Raw genomic sequence first — 16,591 nt, 5'->3', positions numbered from 1 at the left:
CTTTACCTGGCATGCTGTCAGTACCAACTACAAACACAATGTGAGTGCCATGGTTACTGCTCATCACTGGAGTCTGGTATCTGGCGAATTATTTGACTAATGAATAAGGGTCTAGGCTTAGCTTGTCCTGTAGCTCCCCTGACATCCCAGTGTTCTCAACATTAGGAGCTAGTGGTGATGGTGGAAATTTGCTGAAGATGAAAGGGAGTCTCTTCCCTAAGCCCTTATATCCTAAGCACACTTTTCCCTTGCTTGAGTTGAATTATGGGTTGGACATCTCTTCCCACTCAAGCCAAATTTCCGTATAAAAGAGTATAAAAATTCCTTTAAGTTACTGACAGGTATAAATTCTAGTTTCCAGCACTGGAATGGATTTTATTAGATTATCAAATGCTTTTGCCCATCTGAAAAGGAAGAGGGGAGCTAAATGTGTATAAATCATGTATGTATAAATCATATACATTGATCAGTTTAAAAACAAAAATATGCAAAGAAATATATTGATATTTTTTTATTTCAGTTACTTGATTGTTGGTATAACCTACTAGCACATTATTGAAGTTCATTCTCTGATAGAATACATATGTTTTATTTAATACTTGAATGATCTCATAACATGTTCTGTGAATAACAGAATTCAGTACTAAGCATTCAATGTGTAAATAATTACTTCAAAAATTATAACAATACTACAGTTTTAGAGTGAGTGAATCTTTAAATGTGCCCTTCTTTGGGATGGAATCATGTTTTTTTTACTGAAATCCATTAGAAAATGGTAACTTATTGTCTTGTTAATATAAAAATCTTATAGTAGATTAGCTTATATAAAAGTTAAATGTGATATAATTGCTGAATAAATACAAATACATATTTTACTTTTCCTTGATAATGTGAATATTGAGTATTATTTGAACATAATTGTAAAGGAAACTGAAGTTACGTTCATTTGTAACTATTTTGAATATACAATATTTTGCAAAATAAGTTGCTACATATGTAATTGTAGCTAAATAAAATAATTTTGTATTAAATAATTTTAATTAATTTTGTTATAAAGTTGAAAATAAAGCAATTTATCAAAGGAAGTTTCATGTTTAAATGTAAAAGTCCCTATGTTCTTTCTCTGAAATACAAAATGAAGTACAAAATGTATAAAATGAAAGAAAATGTATAAAAACATTTATAAGTAAGTGATACAGAAAATAAACTATAATTTGAAAATTGAAATCATATATCCGGAGCATCAGGCATCACAGTATAAGTCATACATGTTATGTCATTTCACTAAAGAAAAGAAAACCCACTGAATTTTGCTTGTACATAGTCTCAGTCAATATACAGACTTCAGAGTTTCTGAGACCTTTATTAATCCACTACCACACTCCTGCTCTCTGATCTTGGCCTCCAGTTCTTTCAAAAAACATGAAGTCCTAAATAAAAACAAAATACAGAAATGAGTTTTCAGTAATAAAACTGAGGTCAAGTCTCAGGTGCATAAAAGCTAAGGGATATGACGAAACAGAATGACGTATCTGCTAGACAAGAAAACTGACTATTGTAAGTAGATCTGGGAAAAGTGGATAGCTTCAACTTTCCATTTTAGTAGCAATTAAACTCTATAATTCTAGTCACTTATTAATACCTGTATGAACTTAATTAGTCCTTTGGTAATTTCTCTGAATTTCACTTTTTCTCAGGTCCCTCGGGATGATGCTTTTTGAATCTTTCTTCCTAAACTTTTAATATTCCTTAATTAGTAATATAACTGTTCTTATGACTGAATACTATGGACAACTTTTAGATTTTTTTCAGGGGCATGAAAGCCACCGTAGAGTTAGAATACCACTTAGAATTGTTTGGCCCAGTTTATGATTTCTATTCCAAATTTCTGACTGCGTTGCCCAGCTGGCCTCACTCCATCAATGCCTAACTAGACCCTCTCCTCCACGACTTAATGTCAAATTCTATGGATTTTCTCTCTCACATCTATCATTTTCCTTTATCCCATTCTCACACAGTCCCCAGGATTTATCTTTCTAAAATTTGGATTTACAACTATTTTATTTATACTTAGTTTAAAAATAGCCAGTTAACCATTTTCAATATCTTCCCAATGTCTATTAGAAGTTAGTTGCCCAGTCCTTAAAAGTCCTTTAGTAGAAGCCCTATCTAGCCCATAGTCATTTACTAATAACTGTACCCCCAACCCAAATCCCGTGTCCCATCTATCCAAACATCGCAGTCTGTCTTATCTGCCGTATACCATTATATAATCATATCTTAAAAAAACCAGTAAGTCATTAATTATCAAACAGCCAGTCAATATTGAAATTTCCATGAATGCCTGTAAATGTATTTTTATACTGGTTTGTTTGATTCAGTCTACAGTCTACAAATTGCATTAAGTTGATATCTTTTAAGTCTTTCTCTCATTTAATTACCTTTTTATTTTCCTGACATTTATTTGTTGAAGGAACAGAAGGATCCTTTTGCTGTATATTCTCTCATGTTTTATTTTTTTCTGAGTGCATCCCCAAATAAATGTTTAAGATATTCATTTAGCAGAGATTTTGATTCACTGTCTGGGTGCAGTCCTGACACAGGGAATTTAAAAAGCTACCCCGGTGTTTCTACTGTGCAGCTAAGGTTGAGAACTGTTGCTCTCTCCCAGGGATCCTTGACTTTGGCTGCACACTGAATCACCTGGGGAGCTAAACAATCTTCTCATTGTGAGCTTCTGACTTAACTGAGCTGGGCTATGACTTGGTACTTGGTTTTTGAAATCTCCCTGAGTAATTTAATGGAAGACAAGTTTAGAATCACTGCTCCATCCCATGCGTTCTGATGGCAGTTCCATCTGGTGGCTGGATTGGAAGCACTTTTATTGCAGTTCACACTCCTTAGTAGAGCATTTAACTTAATGAATCAGGACAAAATCCCCGTTTCACTGGGTTCTACTCCATGTTAGCCCATATTTCAATGCACCTATTTAGATTTTTTAATAGGAGCCCCAAAGACCAAGGCTTCTCCATAACACACAAAGTTCTTCTATTGCCAAGTGAAACTGAGTAGAATTTCCAGAGAAACTAGTCACCTGTGAATCCAGACTATCAGGAGAAAAATGGAATTTCAGAGCTAAGATTAAATGGGACCCCTTTGAAAAAACCTATAAATTTAAGCAGGTCACTTAAAAAGGTACAATTTACTCAACCGTTTTGGGATAATACCAAAGAAATACCCAAGGTTAGCAAGAATAGACTTACAATGAGGAAACAGGCGCCAAGCATCACAGCTTTCATTTTCACATCAAGGTCTAAAGGGAACTGAATCCCAAAGTTATCAGCATCTGTAAATGCCTCTCTCACAAAACCAGTCCACTGCTTGGAAATCTTGCCAACCACATTTTCTTCATCAAGGGATTTAATCTAAATTGAAAAAAAGTGACAGTCTTAAAGAATTCTAGAAAACTAATAATAAAACTACTTTCAAATCTGGAATAAAAAGAAATGAATATGTTACTAAACTTACATGCAATACATAACCATGACCATTAGACCACTCATCAGAGGCACATAAATTCCTGTATCTATAGATACATGAAAAAAATTCTTTGCTACAGAAAGCTTATATGAAAGTAGTTTTACTGAAGTATTTAACATCTTATATTGTAGATTAAGACACAGTACTAAATCATTTGAACTGATCTAAAACAAAATTTAATCAGGAAAAGATACAAACATGAAATGTTTCTTTGATGCAATTTCTAGAAGCCATCAGGAAGGCAGCAAACTAAACCCCCATGTGACATATCTGCAGTAAGACGAGCACAGAGTTTCCAAAGGCTGAGTGACTAAATGTGATGGGAGGGACACTACCACTTGCTCTCAGCAGGCACACAGGAAGTGCTAAGGGCCTGGGAAAGGAGACTAGCAGTTCTGAGTGGAGAAAGTATCCAATAAGTAACCTGAGGGGATGCCACAGGTCCAGGGCTGGGATAAGACTGGACAACAGGAGAGAGGAGGAGGAACAGCAAAAGAAAAAAGCTCTGAAGTAAAATTTTTCTAATTTTACAATTCTTCCTGAGGAAACTCCAGGGCCACCGTAGAGTTGAAAAGATCGTAGCTGCACAATCGCAGCTCACCAAGTGGGCATGTGGGGGCTGAGGGTAGGCACACTCACCATGGTGTGTACATGTAGGGTTGAGTCAGCCCAGGAAGAGAAATGTCCTGTTCAAAATGTACAAAAGGTAGCCCATGTCCAGCAACACCCTTTGGAGCCCTAGCTCAGGTTGGGAGCTGCTAAATAAATGTGGGGAAACTAAGCACAGTTGACTCATTTTATTCTGGTGTGGGCGATAGCATGCGTTACTGCTCCCCAATATTCATCACCCCTCCCACTGTAGGCCCAGTATTCTTCCCTGAACATTGATACTTAGGCTTGGCCATGCGACTTGTTTGACCAATGGAACGTTAGTTAGTATATGTGATAGTGAGAGTGAGCGGAGACCTTGAACATGGCTAAGTGGTTTGGCCTCGCTCTTGCTCTCCAGTGATCAGCCACTAGAAATTCATGTCGTTCTTGCTACAGCTCTAGAATGAGCATCCCTGAAGCAGGCCTGAGGCCAACTTATAACCTAAATCAAAGCCACCTAGTGGAGCCTATGTGTACCCACTGACTCAGCTGACCTGCAGACCCATGAGCATGGGAATAAATGCCTGCTGTTTTAAGCCACTGAGCTTTAGGGGCTTTATACACACTATTCTGGGAAAAGAGACTAATAAATCTTTTGTATCCTCTTTTTTTTCTTAATTTTATTTTTGTTTAAAATATTACAGATGTCCCTTTTTCTCCCCAATGACCCATTCCACCCTGTCCCACCCCCCTCCCCAGTCCCTCTCTCCACCATTGTCATTGTCCTTGGGTTGTGCATATATGCATATAAATTCTTTGGTTATTCTCTCCCCCTCTACCCACCCACCCTCCCCCATCCCTCTGAGATTCCTCAGTCTGATCTATGCTTCCACGTCACTGAATCTATTCTGTTCATCAGTTTATTCAGTTCTTTAGATTCCACATATAAGTGAGATCATGTGATGTTTATTTTTCTCTGCCTGGCTTATTTCACTTAGCATAATATTCTCCAGGTCTATCCATACTGTCCCAAAGGGTAGTAGGTCCTTTTTTCCCCCACAGCTTCATAGTATTCCATGGTGTGAATGTCCCACAGCTTTTTCATCCACTCATTTACTGATGGGCACCTGGGCTGTTTCCAGATCTTAGCTATTATAAATTGTGCTGCTATGAACATCGGGGGACATATATTCTTTCTGATTAGTGTTTCAGGATTCTTAGGATATGTTCCTAGAAGTGGGATCACTGGGTCAAAAGGCAGCTCCATTTTTAATTTTTTGAGGAACCTCCATATTGTTGTATCCTTTTAATGTTTTACCTGCTAAAAGCTGTCATCCAAGCATTTTTATCTGGTAATAAAACTTTACATTTTATTTTTAATTTAGTTATTAATTTTTGAAATATTTTGCAATGAAATATACAAAAGATAATTTGTCAGTCATCATAGTCCTATCACTAAACTGACCATTTACCCTTTTTGATTCTTACAGTAAGAAATCTAAAAATTCACCAAAATTTATGTAAGAAGGAGAATGTACAATTTTTTTCTGGAAAGGTTCTTAAATGTGAAAAACGATCTGCAGCTGAAAGGTCAACAGGACTAATTTTTAGCTAAATTTAAGATAATATTTTAAAAACAGAAAATCTAGCCCAGCTGGTGTGGCTCAGTGGTTGAACATCAACCCGTGAACCAAGAAGTCCTTGGTTCGATTCCTGGTCAGGGCACATGCCCAGGTTGCAGACTCAGTCTCCATAGGGGGTACGCAGGAGGCAGCTGATCAATGACTCTCATCTGTGTGTCTATCTATCCCTCTCCCTTCCTCTCTCTCTAAAAAATCAATTTAAATTCAAAACTATGTTAAAAATACTTAAAAAATAAAAATAGAAACAGAAAATCTATAAAATGAAATTATTTTAACTTCTGAAAAAATATAGTATTATTACATTACTATTAAATTTTAATTATTTAAAAATTAATTGATAAAGGTATTTTAAAGATTCTTGGCCATTTATCTATCTGAATATTATCTCAGCACATTCTCTGTCTTCTCTTTCTCTGTACTCCTCTTTGGCATATGCAAGAGTAGTTTATTCTTGCTTCCCTATCACTTCAAATTTTTTTATCCCTTCGAAGTTCTACTTTCCTCCTTTATTTTCCTAACATGGATCATCCATTTCAGTAATTTTATCTTCATCTGCATCTAAATCCTTTCCAATGAAGTTTTATCAATGACTTTTCTTCATTCTACTATTTGTCTTGTTTTCAAATTTCCTGTCCTTTAGTATTAGTTTCATTCTTCCTATTATGGTTCTTGTTTTGCCTAATGTTTACTTAAGTACTTCTTATGTGATTGATTGCAGATTGTTCCATTATATGAAGTTTGTTCTTGGTGGATTAGTTCCTAGAACATTAAGTACTCAAGGCTTCAACTACCATCGGTATGCTGAAAACCCTTTAACATTTCCCTCTACATGCCTAAAATCCAGTACAACTCAAATATAAATTATCAGATTTTCACAAATCAACCGGTTCTCCTCCATGATTCTTAATGTGGTCAATGGCATTATTATTCATTCAGCTCCTTAATCCTCAAACATCAGAGTAATCTCCCAATTTTCTTTCATCCTCAATTGACATCAAATCCATCAATCAGTTCCACTTAGTACACTTATTAAATGTTTCTTGAATGATTTGTTCCTATAGAATGACCTCTGCTCTTGCTGTTTTTTTTTTTTACATATATCAAGTTGCCATGCCCACTGACACCCAAATGGAATTCATGTTCCATAATGGTTCCTCATATTGGTAATTTCTGCATTCAAACTTCCCATTAGCTAGCTTTCAGAAAATGTTTCAAGGGACTATTTTCTCAATTCCCTCAGAGATTTTAGCACCATTCTAGATGTTCAGGAGTAAAGCTAATTTATTATCTATAATAGATGCTCTAAGGCATCATTGACGAAGGTTGCTAGATGAGTTTTAAATTCCTTAGCATTAATATAGGAGTTTCACAAGCCAGTCTGACTTGCTTCACCAGCATTTTCACTTATTTTTAAACAACTAGAATATATATTAGCCAAACTTCTGTTAATACTTCCTGAAAGAACAACTGCCTTTTTACTCCTCTGGATCTTTGATAGGAATGATAACCCTAGATAGAGAAATATCATTAGACATAAATCTATAAAGTCTTTACACATACATAGTATAAATCCCACCCACAATCTATATCCCTTTTAAAGAGTCTTGATAAAGTCTCTATTACATCACATATGTTTTCTTAGAATTGCTTGTCTCCCTCATTACACTGTAAAGTTAGTGAGGGGAAGGATTCATCTTTATATAACCAGGGTTTAACACAGGAATTCAGTATCATATTACTAGGCAGATAATATAACAAAATGAAGCTGCACAGTGGAAAACCTAAGGAAGGCAGGGGAGACTGGCGGAGTTCCCATATGTAAGTCACATATGTCCTTTTGCCCCTTTTATGGAAATATAGGCCCAATTTACCACATTTTCTACTTTTCCAGTAGAATGAGAAAATCAAGATTAAATTATAAATATCTCCTGATTTTTAATATTTGCAACTAAATAACGTGAATTATTAGGCTAGGCCACCTGTTGGAAACTGGCTGTAATCAAACTGCTCTATGTAGAAAGTACACAGATATATTGTGGTTTCTAACAATCAAATTTAGTACAAAGATAAAGATAAAGGAGAGACCATGAAGCATAACTGGGTAGCAGGTCCTACACTATCTTCCTGAAAACTCTCTCTGCACATTTGGGCTTTCTGTAGGAACTCAAAGATGTCAGACCTTCTGAAAGGGCCAAGAACACTGGCAGCCTGTGTTTCAGACTGAGGAAGGATCCACAGGCTTTGGCAGTCACATGTAGATGACAAGGTTAACCTTCTACTCTAAATGAATAATACATAGAAACCACCATGTTTAAATGGTAGTTGTTTTGCTTGTATTTATTTGAGTGCAAGGCTCTGCTTTCCTTTTTTCCCTTTAGCATAATCAACACTGAAGCTCAGGAGATTAATAAATTCCTTTCTGACCAAAGTTAAATATATATGAGCACACTGTCTCCCTCTTGAGATATTAGGACACACATATTTATTTAATATATTTGTAACATCCTCCCAATTTATATTATTCTTTTATTAGGAAAGCAAAACCTATAAACATTATCACACCTCTTACCTCAAAATCAACATCTGCACAACAGCTGCACACAAGACACGGACCAATGATTTTGAGTGTGTCTTCCCTCCTCTCGTTCTGGATTGTAAGTTTGGGCAAGCACGGGTGCCAATTCTGAATAACATAACCCACTGGTACGCCAGGAGGAGCATGGATTTCTATCTATAAAGCAACAAAACATATACACATTGTAATAATAATCATAATGTCTAATAACAACCCTCATTTACTGACTACATTCTAAGCGTCAGACACTGTTCTAAGCACCACTTGATTTACAACACATCTTAACAGGCTGGTACTATTCCTATTTATAGAGGAAGTAACTGAAGAACAGAGAGCTAACTAACTGTATCAGATTGCCCAGCTACAAAGTGGACGAGGTGAGTCACAAACTCTGCCACTGCCTCCATAGACTCCACTCTTAAGCACTGCTCTGCTGACCTTGTACATTTTTAAATTTCCATACTTATGAAACATGTCTAAATTACTAAGGAACTCTGTTCCCACACTCCTTTAAAAATAGTGGGTTATGCCCGGCCAGGTGTGGCTCAGCGGTTGAGCGTTGACCTAGGATCCAGGCGATCGGGGTTCGATTCCCGGTCAGGGCACATGCCCGGGTTGCGGGCTGCAGCCGATCAATGACTCTCTCATCATTGATATTTGTGTCTGCTGTCTCTCCCTCTCCTTTCCTCTCTCTGAAATCAATGAAGATATATTAAAAAATAAAAATAAAAATAGTGGGTTAGATATATGAACAGAACCCTGATGATCACTGGTGCAATTTTCAGATATGTGTGCTGATGGTTCTACAACGGAAAGGAACTGGGGCCTGGAATCTTGGCTCTGCTATTAGCTGGGTGACCTTGAGAGTTCCTCAGTGCGCTCATTTGTAAGTGATGTCGTCCTAGACTGTTTTCTAAGATCCATAGTATAATGTTTGTTAATGTGCTCTTTACATTTGGAGCATATTCCATCAAACTCTCCACTTTCCCTCAGATATTCCTATGGACAGATACTGTTATACCTTACCTAAATGACTTAACACACAAAATAATTCAGCAGGAATAACTTGTTATCTTTTGAAAATTAATGCAGTCTTAGGCTTCAAATATCTATGTGGCTGTGCCTCAGTCTGTTCCCCGGTCCCACAGCTACTTGTTGGAATCACTGACCAGGCAGGGCTGGTCTCAGGCAGTGGAAGACAGCAAAGGCCAACTATCCTGTAGGCCCTCTGTGCCCTGCTGTCTCCCCCGAGATCCACACTCTGAATCAGTGAGCTGGCAAGTAATATGAAACAGACACTTGGTCTTTAGAGAGCTGAAGGTACCCACACCTAGCATATTCCTATTATAGGAGACTCATATATATTAACTTTTAAAAATGGGGAACTTAAAAACACAGGAGTGGAGATTTCTCAGAGGCAGTCTCCCCTGGGTTTCTTCCTTAATAGGGTGGCCCAAATTGTTGGGTGAACATGTCTGTTCTCTTCCACGTTCTCTGTACACTTGCTCCTGGAATTGTATTCTAGGGTATTCTCTGGGGTGCCCTCCTCCAGCTTCAGGCAGGCCTCTCCTGGTCATTTCAAGTAAGGGACTTGACCAAGGTGCCTTATCTTCTCAGCTCTCCCCAAATTCAGACTCTGAGCGATGCTCATTCCCACGAGAGACTTTCTCAGGGCGAGGGGGCTCACTACTCACTATTTTACCCCTGCCATCCTTCTTGTCCACAATCCTTTCAAGCATAAAATAATATCTCATGAGAAATCTTTAGAAAATCTCATTTGATTATATAGATTCAACGAAAGGGTGAAAATTTTTGTTGAACTACTTTACATATTCCCCAGGCAGTTGCTCACTGACCTCCTGCAGGCAGCAGGGGCAGCAACAGCTGGAACATCTCAGTGGTCTCTGCAGAGTTATGACCTCTCGGCCCATCAGATCAAGAATCCTCATGGTAAAAGGCCTATCCGCTCCACAGCAATTTCGGGTACAGCAATCATTATCTTCCACAGCAAAGTAAATTCTCTGTCCAAGGCTGTTCTTAATCTCGTATTTGTTATTTGTTTCAAAACCTGTTAAGACTAAAAACATAAAATGGAGTCAGTATGACCATTATGATAAAAGAATACTGAATCTATCCTAAGATACTATAATATCTCGTTGTATCATTTTTAGATAATATTTTATGTCACACAGGGAGAAAGAAAACGGCAGGTTTCAGAGATGACTCTAACAAAGAAAAAACAGCAACGGAGGACAAGCAGGAGAGGGTAGAGAGGGCTACAAAGTTAAGAGTCTTCCGTGAGACTGGGAAAAGAAAACCCACATCCTCCTAGTTCCACAGACTCCTGTTGGGAAGGGAGGCTCAGCGGCTGGGGGATGGGCAGTGCTCAGATGGCCACCGTCCTGCTAGGTGTATGCAGAGCATGTCCACTTGGTTGGTTCAGTTTTCAGATATTCAGTTAGGGAGGGAGGAGAGGATGACTGCTATGCCCATGCTCTGGGAAACAGGATATAAAATAAACTGGCTTGTGACTATGTTTTGTACCATGTTCATGGCTTGCTTTTTGCATGAGTGAGGGAAGGTAATGAAGGCGTTTACTCTCAGTGCACACCTGTGAACAGGGAGAGAAAGTGCAAGGGGGGTCAGAACTCCACACTGGGTCCCGGGCCCTGTTCAATGCAGCAGTAGTTGCCAGAAGTGGGAGGTGGTATTAGACAAGGGGGAAAAGTGCTTGGCAACCGGGCTGCAACTCATAGAATATCTAGACCACTGGCACCCTAAGTGAACTCTATACCTTGGAGGGGCTGATCTCCTCACTGGGGAAAGAGACATGCTAAATACTGACACCCGCCTGGCATCTTAGCAAAGTCTCCCCAGGGGAACCCACATTGGAAACTGCTCCTTCTTAGTGCCAGGAAGGAGCAGTTCCTGGTCTCACTTGTCCAGAGCCCCCATTAACCTGGGTCATAGGATGTTGCAAGCCACCCAAATAACAAGTGATTAAAAGAAATATATGGAGACAAAACAACTCTCCAATATCTGTGTGGACGGACTTTAATTCAGAGAGAGACGTCCTGCACAAAGTCTAGCACCAGGACCTCCTTCAGTGTCTCTCCTCTGACTCACATAGGCCTATTGTCTTAAGTGTTTCACTAGGTAGCTTAATTTCTTAGTAAACTAAAAAATCTTTAGTTTACTTATCTATAGAAGGAAATCAATGGGCTTACACAGTCTCTGAATTTCCATTTACTTAAAAAGTGAAAACAAAAAAAACAAACAAATTCCATGGCTATGTCTTTGTCTATTACGTTTTAAATTGAGAAATGTGGCTGCCATAGTCTCAGATACTAAAAATAAATAGTAATATTCATCTCTTTATATAGTCATGGTGTTAAATTACATATTTTCAATTTGAAACAAAAAACAAATTAAAGACATCCCTTTTAAAAACTGTAGAATGAATGATTACTAAATTTAGAACTTTATATTTTACAATGAATACATATATACTCAAAAATGTAGAAAAGTTATAAATATAAAAACTATGAAGGGGGGGTGTTATAATCTCAAAAATAAATTCCCTAGAATAAAACACAAAAAAAACTCATAATACAATTTATCCAACAACAAAGAGCTCCTTTCCAGGAGTTTAAACTTAGTTTAAACAAACTAACAATAATGAGAACATTATAAATATTTAACAAAGCACACTGTAAGTAATCTAAATACAATAGATAAAAATTGCACATTCTAACGAAATCTATCACTGACTAGTGTAATTCATATTTTAATTCCTACTAGTGAAAAGAAACTTTGTATAGAGGTGAAGGATTTAATATATTTTTAAAACTAGCAGAGTTTTTGTTAAGCTCTTTACCTAGAAAAAAGATACTTTGGTTTATGAATGCTCCTGGCAGGAGTTTTGAAACATCTGGTGACGTCCTAAGTTCATCTCAGACGTGCGGAGCACGTGAGAGACACCTGTGGGGGCCAGGCCCATCACGTGAGCGCGAGGCCTGTTTTAGGAAGCCGGACCCCTAGGTCTGATGGTCAGCATCCTCCAGCACCCAAAGTGATAATCGTCGGCTCATGGCAAAAAAGTTTAGAGGCGCATCTGGACTCCCAAGAGAAGCTGCTGGCAGGATTGAAATTTTCCCCAAATACCCACCCAAATTCAAAAACTTTATTCACTTTGGAAATGCACTAAGGTAAGTGCCCTGCTGCACGTGGCTCTGTGCCAGTCTCAAGGTTACCACATGTTAAAGAGGAAAGCCGAATGAGAAGGTCAGGGAAAGGGGTAAATCACTGAAATGATTCCTAAAGAGAAGGGGGAGCAGAAATAAGTTTTGGTTGGTTTCCTTCTAAATTAGGGTCTACATCATCAGGACAGATGCCCGGAGTAATAGTCTTTTACCACTTGACTCCTATTGAAGAAATGAGCTGCTGACAACGACCATCATTTCATTATTAGGATGAAAGACACTTGTAAATAGCCAGGCTTAATCATTCCACATTGTGAAAGTGTTATATTTGTGGCTGTTGATATGACTTTATTTGCACAAATGTCTTCTCTTTCTAGAAATATAATCAACACAATCAATACATACCTTCTAGAAGTTCAACTTGCTGATGAACCAGCATCTGATCTATCTATTATAGTAAAAAAAAAAGTTAAGCTGTAAATTACGTATCATTTTTTTTAAGCCAATCAAATTAATATTAGCATTTTTATATTATAAAGAATATATATAATTAACAATACCTACTAATATTAGCAATATTTACTGATAGTTCATATTACTTCTAGGTATAACTAAAGTTAATATTTTTTTACATTTTTATTTTAAGAAAAATTTTAAAAGAATCATTTATTGATTTTTAGAGAGAAAGGGAGAAAAGAGAAACATCTATATGAGAGATTAACATCAATCAGCTGCCTCCTGCATGCCCCCTATTGGGGATAGAGCCCATAACCGGGCGTGTGCCCTATCCAGCAATCTCTAGGTGCATGGGACAACACCCAACCGTCTGAGCCACACCGGCCAGGGCGAAAGTTAATATATTTTTAATTAAAAATATCTATTGAATGAGTCCACTATTAATGTGGGCAAATTCAGGAAAGTGAGTCATATTATATACAAAATATTATCCCCGTTTTCGGTAACACTTATTGAAACTCAATAGTAAATTGAGTTTGAACTTTCTTTCCAGTTCCTAGGAAATTATTCAGCGTTGGAATTAGAGCCCAGTTTACAGGACAAAGTTTCCAGAAGTACAAAGCCATTTCCACTTCCTTGGCATTTTGATGCTGAGCAAATTATGAAACTTCTCTGGACCTCCGTCTCCTCTTACGTAAAATAGGTGATAATTATAGCACCTATATATCATAGAAGTATTTTTTAAAAAATATATTTTTATTTATTTCAGAGAGAAGGGAGAGGGAGAGGCAGAAACATCAATGATGAGAGTCATTGATCTGCTGCTTCCTGCATGCCTCCTACTTGGGATCAAGCCCAAAACCTGGCATGTGCCCTGACTGGGAATCAAACCGTGATCTCCTGGGTCATAGGTAGATGCTCAACTGATGAGCCATGCTGGCTGGGTTATCATAGAGTTTTTTGTTTGTTTTTTTTTTAAATTTTATTTTTGTTTAAAATATTACAGATGTCCCTTTTTCTCCCCAATTACCCGTTCTACCCCGTTCCTTCCCCCTCCCCAGTCCCTCTCCCCACCAGTCATCAGAGTTTTTGAAGGGATGAAATGAGTTAATACTTCTATTATACTTAGGAATAAAGCCTGGAAAATGCTGCTTAATAAATGTTTGCTCCTGGATATAATCAAAGATTAATATTCAAGATCACAGAAAACACAATTTCTTTTTTTAAATATATCTTTATTGATTCCAGAGAGAGGAAAGGAGAGGGAGAGAGAGATATGAGACAGTCATTGATCGGCAGCCTCCTGCACACCCCCAACTGGGGATTGAGCCCGCAATCCGGGCATGTGCCCTGACCAGGAATCGAACCCCGGTCGCCTGGATCCTAGGTCGACGCTCAATCGCTGAGCCACACCCGGCCAGGCAGAAAACACAATTTCTTAAGCAGTTTATAGTTTGCTTTAAAAGTAAACCTGACCTAGAAGAATTAGAGTGATTTGTTAGGAAAAAAATGTTGTTTTACCATTACAAACTTTTGTGAATTAGTAATTTGTTAATCTCATTACGTAAACTGGAAACACAGTTTTCTTTTAACAACTATTTTATGTATTTGAAATTACCTGACTTAAATATTCCAACCCTGGTGGGCAGCCTGATGGAGGAGGTGGTGCTGGCATCCATGGTACCCCTGCAGGTCCACCTGGCTGATTATGCACTGGCTGGTGTTGGACAGGGAAGCCGACTGGACCAGCACCTGAATAGCCAGGTGGTGGGACTGAGTAGGCACCCTGGGGGCCAGGATAGCCTGCCTGAATTCCAGGATAGGCACCCTGGGGGCCAGGATAGCCTGCCTGAGTTCCAGGATAGGCACCCTGGGGGCCAGGATAGCCTGTCAGCATCCCAGGATAGGCAGGCTGTGAGTCAGGGTAGCCAGTATGTCCTGAAGATCCTGAAATATGAACAAGTGAAATAATTTGTAACTGCCCTGAAAAATGAAAACATCAAGTCTTTGGGATTACCCCAGTATCTACAAACTAAAATTTCAGTTCAGGAATCCTGTATCTATGAAGCTTAAAGTTCATGTTTTATCATTCAGCAAGCTTTAAATCAAATATCTATGCTTTTGTATACACTTCTGTTTTGAGAGTTTTGGGCAGAATAGTTGGCCCAGGCCTTACTCTTGACATTCAAAGCTCTGATGAAAATATGCTTAATACCTAAGAAAGTGAAAGAAAATCAACAACAGTTATAGTCTCTTGCATAAATATTCAGGAATGCCTTCATGGAAAAGAGAGATGGCAATGAGTGGAAGACTCAACATAAAGGCTTTGAGCCAGGATTTCCAGGACCAAAACACTCTGTAAAAAATGGAAACTTTGGAATTCCAATAAATTGTATCTCCTATGTGTATAGAACTAGAGATAGTTTTGTTTCTTCAAGGCTTATATGGAAAGTTCTGGAAATGTTTTTGGCTGTTACAACTAGAGGGGAGGTGACACTGACAGCTGGTGTATAGAGACCTAAAATGCCCAAAATAGCACCCTGAAGAAAAGAATTATCCATCTCAAAATATTATAGTGACACTATTGAGAAACCCTGGTATAGATGTAAAGGCATGTCATCCCTTTCAGTACTGTCCAGGTAATTTTCAGGGTTAACAATTTCCCTGAAGTTTTAACCCACTGTATATTCCATTCCTAAGACCCTACGTTCCTAAGACTCTACATGAAAAAAAATCCACTGTGATATTTAGGTTATACATTTATTTGTTTTTGTTTCTGTAATCCTCACCTGAGGACATGTCCATTGATTTTAGAGAGAGAAGGGGAGAGAGAGAGAGAGAAACATTGATTGGTTGCCTCCCATATGCACACCAACGGGAGATCGAATCTGTAATCTAAGTAAGTGCCCTGATCTGGAATCAAGCCTGCAAGCTTTCAGTGTATGGGATGAAGCTCCAACCAACTGAGCCACACTGGCCAGGGTTAGGTTACAAATTTAAATTTCACAATTTAGCACTCTCAGCTATCTGGAAATGCAATTTGAAAACCAAAGTAGGTAAAATGTTATCATGGGCATAAATGTCTTAAGTACTTAATATGCACAATGTATACTGTGTATATTCTAAATTCCACATGAATTTTACAAGTGTGTGCTCTATATTCCACGTGAATCTTACCAGTGTGTACTGTATATTCCACCTGAATCTCACAAGTGTGTGTACTGTGTATTCCACGTGAATTTCACAAGTGTGTGTACTGTGTATTCCACGTGAATTTCACAAGTGTGTGTACTGTATATTCCATGTGAATTTCACAAGTATACTCATTATATTTGCTGTATTTTGACTACAGTGAAGCTTTATAAGCTTATATATAGTGTACAGAGTAATAATTCCAGAGCAATGAAATATAATTTCAAAGGACTGTGTTCCACAATATTTTAACTGTAAAGGCTATGCCAAATTTGACACTTATAATAGACAATTTGTAAATACTTTTAATGGAACACTAATAAAAAATATATGCACCATTAAAAAGTAAGACTTAAAAGAGAGACTAAACCTCATACTAATGTGTTTTAAAT

The 16,591-nt window shown here is 37.8% G+C and overlaps 1 protein-coding gene across 3 annotated transcripts in view; it reads right to left on the bottom strand.

The window, feature by feature from the left end:
* Positions 1 to 357: 357 nt before the first annotated feature.
* LOC308557302 (phospholipid scramblase 1-like) overlaps positions 358 to 16,591 on the bottom strand; it is a 30,560-nt gene continuing 14,326 nt past the window's right edge. For all 3 annotated transcript variants that reach the window (XM_081137656.1, XM_081137658.1, XM_081137657.1), the window contains 6 exons: positions 14,626 to 14,954; positions 12,957 to 12,999; positions 10,206 to 10,426; positions 8,344 to 8,505; positions 3,264 to 3,425; positions 358 to 1,430 (listed from right to left, as the gene is read on the bottom strand). In XM_081137656.1, coding sequence (XP_080993782.1) covers positions 1,374 to 1,430; positions 3,264 to 3,425; positions 8,344 to 8,505; positions 10,206 to 10,426; positions 12,957 to 12,999; positions 14,626 to 14,954 — 974 coding nt within the window. In that variant the 3' untranslated portion in view covers positions 358 to 1,373. The remainder of the gene's footprint in view (positions 1,431 to 3,263; positions 3,426 to 8,343; positions 8,506 to 10,205; positions 10,427 to 12,956; positions 13,000 to 14,625; positions 14,955 to 16,591) is intronic.

Source organism: Miniopterus schreibersii (assembly GCF_964146895.1).
Source record: "Miniopterus schreibersii genome assembly, chromosome: 5".
Lineage (NCBI taxonomy): Eukaryota > Metazoa > Chordata > Mammalia > Chiroptera > Miniopteridae > Miniopterus > Miniopterus schreibersii.
The sequence above is the reverse complement of the archived record's forward strand: the minus strand, read 5'-3'. Positions and strand labels throughout refer to the sequence as shown.